Genomic DNA, 9,457 nt, shown 5'->3' with positions numbered 1-9,457 from the left:
TGTACCATTATCGGTAATCGTGCTGTCGCGTCTATCGTGCACGTTCGCAATTCTCAACTTTCAGTTCCAACTTACCGATTTCCCCAGTCCACTTTGTTGATAATTCGCAACTTGAGTTCCCGCGTTTGATCGGTAGTGAGCGTGCCGGCCAAAAGTTGTCGCCGCCATTCCAGCAATTCCCGCATCACTTTGCGCAGCGTGTCGAACTTGTAGTTTACCCGTTCCTGATTTTGTTCCAGCGAAAATATTTCAATTAGTAGGGAAAGATAGAAGTACGCGTAGGTTATGGTAAGAATTAAGAGCTGAGCGGGACGACGAAAGCTCTGACTTTACGTACGCTTGCGCGTGTATCGTGATTTTTCCCTGCTTTCGAGTTTCTACTTGATAAGGAAAATCCTTCACGGCGACGTACGAACGCTACTCTGTTAATCGTGAAATCGTGTACGTTCTATAATACAAATCGCGGGCGTACAGCGTAAAACTTATAAAAATATATTTAAAAAATGCTATTGGTAAGATTTAGAAGCTAGTCTTTTCTTCGTAGCAAATCGGATTTCGACCAATCGCGACAGTGGAATTTTTCACGAACAGGAGCTTCTTATATTCGCGATAAATACGTCCTGATGGAAACTTGGAAAAATTTGGAGTTCGTTGAGATAGTTTTCCGCAAAAGACAGACCTAGCCCTTAAACTAATCGCCAGTAGCATTTTTTACGTATGTTTGCGACCTTCGTAGCGTGGTTCTTGGCACCGTACCAAAAGATCCGCGCAATTCCATTATCAATCGAACAGCGTCCCTTGTCGGTCGTTAAGAATTCAAACGAGTCGCGACGACGACGTTCCCATTCTTTTTCCTTCGTTCCTTTTCGACCCTTCGCTGCAATTTTCATTACACGAAAGTATACGTGTCGTAGAGCTAGTCGGCTTTGTCGTAGAAACCATTTCCAACGACCAGCCATTTGCCCTCGTTGTCGCGAAAAATAAGCGAGCACGAGCAAATGGAAAGGGGTCATTGTAGCGTAGAGAGTCGTCGGCTCACTCACCACGTAGAGTCTCTTCCATATACCGCCCCATTCTCGGAGCACGAGGGTAACTTCTCGGACCACCGGATCTTCCAAAGGTATCACCGACTCGAACAGTCCCTCGTTCTCGATTTTACATGGTTTCAGATGAACGTACGAGCTGGGGAAAATTCCTTTGACCGCGCGATTCTTGGTCGAAAAGCCCCTGTACCAACCTACAAGCAATCCATCGTTTGATTCGACGTTCGATCGACTCGTTCGCCAACCTGATCCACGTTAATTCGTGCTAAAGCATTCGTAAGCGATACGTGAAACCACGAGCGATCTCGTGTCGTTTTACCTGTACATTCCTCCAGGATTTGCACGGTTTCTCCGATTTCCAAGGGAAGGCCATAGCGCGTGTCTCCTCGCCAATTGTAAACGGCTGTAAAAAAGAAAAGAAAGGCAAAGATAAAATGATATCGTCAGGTTCAAGTTGTGCATCTTTTGTACATTCGATATACGCGCATTAATGATATAGTAGAAGCAGTGTTCCATTTAACGTAACATCGACGGTGTACTTGTACGAACGATATATGCGGTGAACTGTTATTTCGAATTAATCGATGGTGCGTGCGTACTTATTATACACCGTTGGGATCTCTTAGACGAAATAACTAATGCAACGTAACTCACTCTCTCTCCATTTCTCTCTCTCTCTCTCTCTCTCTCTCTCTGTCTTCTTTTCTCTTTATCCGTGTATCGACCGCGTCGCACCACCGTGCAAATATTATGATTCGTGGCGCAGATGGCCCATTGGGGAGGAAGCGAAATCTCCTCGACGCTCGGCGCACTCGACGCTTCGTAGCGCACGAGAGATTGAAACGTATAGTCTTGGCTCGTTATATTATATCACGTTTTATCCAAGGATTCACATTTCTACAGACGATACGAGCCCTTTAGAAAGCGTGGCCGATCGACATGAAATTTAACGGGTATTATGGAAGGAAATCGGCAATTTGCGTTCGAACCACGCGGTTCTTGTTAGTTACAAATATTCTGCTGTATCTTATTTCGTTTATCACAGGTAGCCCAGTGGCATTGTTGGTTTGATCTGCCTAATCTAATCTGATATAGCAGTCATTGGTCGTTCATCGACCGTTTCGGTCTTCAAGCTCAACGCACGCCCACCTCTCGGCTAAATACGTTGATCGAAAATTTACGATCTTTCTATATATAGCGAGAAATTCGAATCGCTTGCAACGTGATTCGAAGCTATAAAATCGAGCGGCTTAGATACGTTTCGATAAGTCCGATCGATATCTCACTGACATTTTGATCAGCAGTAGCGGTATCGTTGACTGGAAAAATGAAAGAAAGTCTGGAATATTCGAATGACGATAAACGACGAGACTCGAGACTCGTCGAGTGTCTGCATAGTTTCAGATCAAAGAGATCGTGTTCTGTTGCGACGTATACGAAGTGTCTTAGATCGCAACGCTAGAAAGGAGCGAAAGTGTAAGAAGTTCGTGGACGAAGGGTTAAAGATGGGAAGAGAATCGGCGCGTGTCCTTTCGTGGAAGTGTCAGGCCACGATAAACGAACTCCGGGGCACCGGATACGCGTGACGCTGCACGCACGACGAGCCAGCTTCCGGTCCTCCGGCGGAGAAACGCACGCGAGACGCATCTGAATGAGCGCGTCTCTAGCCTCCGCCTCGTGTGTACACGCGTACGTTTCACCGACGACCGGCCACGGAATATGTGTTACGCGTTTGCTCGCCTACCACCGCTATACCGGAACAATAAGCGTAGATACTGCGACCAGACTTTCGTCCATTTCGAAACGGCCTGGCTTTTTCTCGCCTTCTCTAATGACTTTAAGGTTGTCGTTTCGAAATTCTCCTCGTATTAGCGTCGGAAGGAATATAACGTAGTCGTAAATGATAATAAACAGTGAATGTTTATGCTAATTCACATTTTCATGAATACAAGTACATGGTATTTAAATACAGATCTACTTCGCCTATCAAATATTCTGATGAAAACTGGATACATTATATGTACTTTTATGTACAAATAATAATCTGCGAACATTTGTGAAAATTCATATTTTTACGAATGCCACTGGGAAAATGGTATTTGTATAAAGATTTATTTCATTTATGAGATATTCTGAAAATTGGGTGTATTATATGTTGTCATATGTACATTGGGTAGAAAGAATATAACGGGTCACAAATAATAATCTGCAAATGCACATTTTTATGACTGCCACTGGGAAAATGGTATGTATATAATGATTTATTTCATTTATGAGATATTCTGAAAATTGGGTATATTATATGTTGTTATATGTACATCGGGTAGAAAGAATATAACGGGTCACAAATAATAATCTGCAAATGCATATTTTTATGACTGCCACTGGGAAAATGGTGTGTATATAATGATTTATTTCATTTATGAAATATTCTGAAAATTGGATATATTATATATTGTTATATGTACATCGGGTAGAAAGAATATAACGGGTCACAAATAATAATCTGCAAATGCACATTTTTATGACTGCCACTGGGAAAATGGTATGTATATAATGATTTATTTCATTTATGAGATATTCTGAAAATTGGGTATATTATATATTGTTATATGTACATCGGGTAGAAAGAATATAACGGGTCTCAAATAATAATCTGCAAATATTTGTACAAATTCGCATTTTTATGACCTCAACTGAGTAAATGGTATTTAAATAGAGGTCTGTTTCATCTATTAAATATTCTGATGAAAATTGGACACATTATATGTATTTACAGAAAGAATGTATTTAAAGGAAGAATATAGCCGAGTCAGAATATTTGTGAAAATTCATATTTTTACAAACGCAATTAAGAAAATAGTATGCAAATACCTATGAAATTCGCTTATTAAATATTACGATGAATATACAGAGTGGTTGGTAACTGGTGGTACAAGCGGAAAGGGGATGATTCTACGCGAAAAAAGAAGTCGAGAATATAGAATAAAAATTTTCCGTTTGAAGCTTTGTTTTCGAGAAAATCGACTTTGAATTTTCGCTTGGTACGCGTGCACTTTATCACGTCTCGTTACAACGGATCTCACTGTAGATCGTTGTCTCGATTGACGTTATTTTTTCAACTTTTAAAATTTTTTAATTTTTAAATTTTTATTCTATATTTTCATCTTCTTTTTTCACGTAGAATCACTGCCTTTCCGCTTGTACCACCATTTACCAACCACCCTGTATATCGCACATCTTGAATTTCCATTTACAAACGTCATTCACAAATTGATTTTTAAATCTTTTACTCATAAATCACTCGATCTTCCAATTAAAATTTCGTTATATTCCATCGTATGGAAGCTTCCATTTAAAATTAACTCTCTCTCCCGCTTTCTATTTCTAATTACGGTATCTGTAAAAATGAGCTTGTGCAACTGCAAATGGGAAGAACTGATTTCGATAACGAATTGAAATCTAACGTTTCCGATAAGACTCGAGCATTTTATCTTCACTCAAATCTTGTCTCTGTTTCAACGACCAAAACTCGTGCACTCTCAAGCCCGATTAATTTTATGACCATTTATTATCTCCTCCATCAAGAAGTACGTAAGACATTATGACGACTGCACAACTCTGATAAAACGTTTCTCTAGTCTAGTCTAGTCATTCACACGAATGGAAATAAGACCATTACATTCTCACGAGCTGTAAGATTCGATAGTTTCCCGTGTTATAATAGACATCGAATCGAGATGATTAAACCAACAGGAAGATACCGACTCACATACAACATATCACGAACGTACGCTGTTCGAAACGATTGGTCGATTCAATTAATTTACCGCATCAAACGATCGTTCGGTTCAATTAATTTATTGGAAGAATCAAGTAAACCGGAGCAAAAGACATTTACAAATACACCAGTTGCAGATACATTCGGTATTCTCTTTGAGCCCTAATAAAGGACTATTCTCCCTGGACTTGGTGTTTCCCACGATGGAAACGTGTCGAAGACAACGCGCGTCATATATGTATATACGTACGATATATACATAACCGTTCATAGCACATACGCGCATGTTAGTGAGGAGATGGGAAAAACGGGAATTTTTTGTCGAAGCTTCTCGAGGGGCTGACAGACGCGAACAAAGGGAGACGTCGAAACCTTCGCATCGAAAGTCCCTTTCCCAAACCGTTCCCCCATGAGTTTTCCCGGGAAATTAAATCGATAACTCCCGTTCTACCGTGTAAAACGGCCGCGACGGAGGGAGCCGTGCTTTCACTCTATCCTTCGTTCGCTAGTACGTACGTACGAGGTGACCGGTAATTCTAGAACACCCTCTATCGAAAATCGAATATTCCAACTTTTCCACGATCAATGCGGAGAGTCGTATACAGTAAACTAGGCACGTTCGACTTTATTTCGTTCCGCAAATACGCCATGGGCCGCGATTTATGGTAGTCGGACAGATTTCGATGGCACGAAGCGCGAGGATAGAAAATCGCGAACGACTAAATTGTGGCGCTTTCGCTTTCGAAAATATCGAGCCTCGTAATTGTTGTAATTGAGTTCAATGGTACTGCGTGCGATCGTCGAATTTCTATCTTCTCGGTATATCGCCTGTCGTTGATAGAATATCGAAAGAAGAAGTCACGTTGAACGAGAATTTGTTCGCAGGTTGTTGAAACTTGGCAGATTTCTTGGCGTAAGAAAAATACGAACCGGTGGGAAATGAGACAAAAAGGCAGCAGAGTTAGGAAGGGAGCGCTGGAAAAATATTTGTCGAGTGTACGATAACGAAAGAACGTGCCGGCAATTCTTGTTTTATTCTTTTATATTCTGACCATACTTTGCTACACGACCAATCACGATCGAATGGCTCAACATTTACAAGCGAATCGAACAATCTATCGACGATTTCGTGGTCTCGAAGAGCCAACGTTTTTCTTCGAAGAGAGGAATTAAACAGCCGAGGGAGAAACATGAAACGATCGTAGACTTAAATGGCCAATATACGGAGGCATAGAAAAGGAAAATGTTAGGAACGTTTGTTACATTTCTACCGCGTAACCGAAACACAACTTTCGAATCTCATAATCGATCTCATAATCTCTGGAATAGGAAATCGAACGATCGGTTCTTTGTCACAGGAATTGAAGCCAACAGGGTGTGTCTGGCGGAATATTTGCTGCACGTTGAAAAGAGCGAACAGAAATTCGACGGAATCTGTGTGTAGCAAACCGATAACTCGTTAGCCTGGAAAATTTGATTAGCAAAGTGGAGTTTGTTGCCAAACTGTGGACGAATTGTAGCGTAGTTTCCGAGGGCAGAGAGGAACAAATTGCTACAACTTGAAGAAGAAGGGTAAATATATAAAGAAGGATGGAAAGAAGGAGAAAAAGGTTGAAAGACGGCAGGAAAGGTTCAGTGGTAAGGAGACAGGAAGAGGAATGAGAAGCAAGGGAAGACGAAAGAAGGGCAAAATGGTCGCATTGCGGTAGGTGAACACGTGCATGCGTGCATAAATGAATAAGTAAACGAGATCAAGACTGATACCTGCTAAATGACAGTACTTTATCGGTTTTTATTCGCTTGCAACGTTACGCGATCGCGATATCAAGGTGCCAATGCGTTGCTTGTTTTTCCATCGAAAAAGAAAATTACACGATGACTTTTGCGCGAACAATTACGTAACACGCGACCAAGTAAAATTCTTGTCGTCTAACCGTTTCTCCGAATTAGATTTGTTCGAGTTAATTGTCGCGTAATGGCACACCCGCGTTCAAAAGTACGTTGTGTGTTGGGATATGAAAAATTAAGCAAATCTGCGTAATCGTTAGGAAACTTCATTTGGAAAGTGAAAAATGAAAAACGTTGTAAAAAGCTGGTAATATTCGACGTTACGATGAAATCGTCAACCACGTATGCGATGTATAATTAAATTAAATTTCTTTCTCGTTTATATTCATGGCGGCTCCCGATCGAGTGATTCCAAAAATCTCTGTATTTGTGTTAGGTTGTCCGAAAAGTTTCTTTCGTTTCATATGGAAATAATAGACGCACAATGTTTTTTATTTTATATTAACTTATCGAATTATGCACGAACATAATAATAGAAATATAACGAAATGGATCATAGCTAATTCAATGAAATAATATAAAACAGAAATTCTTCATTATTATGAAATGAAAGAAACTTTTTGAACAGCTTAATATTTATCGTTAGAGTAAACCATTTTTAGCGGCACATGAGTTAGAGGACAATTTAAATCATGTTGTTGTTCTGCCTCGGAGTATCAAGATCCTTAGGATACACGTAATATAAGAGTAAATAAACTCCGAGCAAAATAATGTCGCCGCTACGTGCAACCGTCGAACGAAAACGAATTTAAATTTTCCGACTTTCCTCCGACCAGTATAAATAAGCGGACGCGATCGCAAACAAAGAAGTTACAGTCAGTTGTCGATTAGTTATCAACGAATTAAAATTTAGCGATCTAATTAACGAGTCATTAGCGATCCTATTTTACGACTTCTCAAGCGAAGCGTCTCAGCGAATATAGCCTGTATACTAATTTATTATTTTAAATACAGGGTGGTTGGTAACTGGTGGTACAAGCGGAAAGGGGGTGATTCTACGCGAAAAAAGAAGTCGAAAATATGGAATAAAAATTTTTCGTTTGAGGCTTTGTTTTCGAGAAAATCGACTTTGAATTTTCGCTCGGTACGCGTGCGGTACATTATAGCGGATCTCACTGTAGATCGTTGTCTCGATGGAAAAATTTAAACAAAGAAAAAGAAATTTTTATTCTATATTTTCGACTTCTTTTTTCGCGTAGAATCACCCCCTTTCCGCTGTGTACCACAAGTTGACAACCACCCTGTATATTCGACGGTTTCAACAACATTTAATAAATCTCACGATCAAACATCCTACCTGAGTCCTTTATACACGTCCTCTATACATTTTATAAACAGGACCCGCATTCTGACAGACTTGTTGCCAAGTTGACGCTTAAGAACGTCTCAGCGATAAAACTACCAAAGTATAAAATTTGTTCAAGAAATTCGAATAAAAAGTACGTATAAAAATATACTACAACGATGTATACAGAAAGATATATAAAGAGGAAGAACGAGCGTTTATCCGTATATTCTACAAGATACCGTACGAATCCTTAAAAGTAGACTCGTACAGAGAGAAGAGGGGAAAGAAGGAAAATCGATGGACCAAAAGACGAGAGGGAGAGCCAAGGATTTTCAGGTCACCCCAGAAACGCGTACACACGTGATAGGTTGGAACGCGTCAAAATGCTTCCCAGCCAAGGGTAGGGAGAAAGGGTCTATAATGGCTTTAGGGAGACCAGCCTACGAACACCAGCCTACGAACACCAGCGCAAAAGCAAGCACGGACCCGGAAGAAACGGTAAACAATGACATCTGAAATCATTCTATCGCCTGCTTCATGGATTCAATATCGTCCTCGTCATCGTTCCATGCGAGCTCCGCCTTTATAGCGAAGAGACCGACCGACCCGTGCTTCTTATCCGCTTCCAGGCAAGAAACGTGGAAACGTTCGTCTCCATGTCGACATATTCTCAATAGTTTCTCCATAGTTGGACAGATTTTCGACGTTAGTTAGTCCGACGTTACGTCCAACAACACATTTTATCGATTAATTCTACCGTATTCTTTTGTAATCTCCGATACAAGCACACTTAGAAAATATGTTAATTATGAAGAAAATAAGAAGCATCGCGATAATGGAAAATCAGATATGAGAAACATAATAGACATCTTGCAACATGTTCGTAAGAGACGCCGCTAAGCAACTCTTGTCACGAAAAGATGTAATGGAAATATTGCGATTATACGATTTTTCTTCGCGAATTAGCCAAAGTTTCGGAAAGGCGATTAAACGCCTTTTCAAGGGAAGTTTGCCTCGAGGCAAATCTTTCCTCGAACGATTCGATCGAGCATGAAAATTGTAAATGTAGCCGGCTCAGCTCGGAAATTATCGTGGCGGAAAATCTGGGAAGACGCAGACTTTATCCACGTCCGTTTAATATAGTTCGTCTGAAATCGTGGAATATGTAGTCCGGAGAACTTCCGAATGCGGAGACGTGTATCGATCACCTCTGACTTTTCCAACCACGCTTTTAGCGATTCCCGATAAACTGATTCCGCTCGCGTCTCAATTCCCAGAGTTTCATTCGTCTCGGCTTGTTCGTGTTTTAAAATGACAAACCGCAAACAAAGCGAGGGAAAGAACCTTAGCTTCGCTGTGATCTTCCTACTCTTTTGTATTTCGATCTTGCTCATAGTTCAGCAAATGCGAAAGACTTAACGTTCGGAGGAAACTCTTAGCATCGTACGAATGTTAATATTGGTTGAAACAGTTGTTCAATTGCAGAATATTATTTAT

General features: G+C 40.5%; 1 protein-coding gene across 2 annotated transcripts in view; it reads right to left on the bottom strand.

Moving 5' to 3' along the window:
- spg (dedicator of cytokinesis spg) overlaps window positions 1–9,457 on the bottom strand; it is a 55,567-nt gene that overhangs the window by 37,201 nt on the left and 8,909 nt on the right. For both annotated transcript variants that reach the window (XM_069123636.1, XM_069123637.1), the window contains exons 2-4: window positions 1,363–1,446; window positions 1,044–1,237; window positions 76–224 (exon numbers count right to left, since the gene is read on the bottom strand). In XM_069123636.1, the coding sequence (XP_068979737.1) occupies window positions 76–224; window positions 1,044–1,237; window positions 1,363–1,446 (427 nt within the window). The remainder of the gene's footprint in view (window positions 1–75; window positions 225–1,043; window positions 1,238–1,362; window positions 1,447–9,457) is intronic.

This window comes from Bombus flavifrons, chromosome 11 (assembly GCF_040668555.2).
Source record: "Bombus flavifrons isolate JBK064 chromosome 11, iyBomFlav1_principal, whole genome shotgun sequence".
Taxonomy (NCBI): domain Eukaryota; kingdom Metazoa; phylum Arthropoda; class Insecta; order Hymenoptera; family Apidae; genus Bombus; species Bombus flavifrons.
This window is presented reverse-complemented; position numbering and strand designations above follow the sequence as displayed.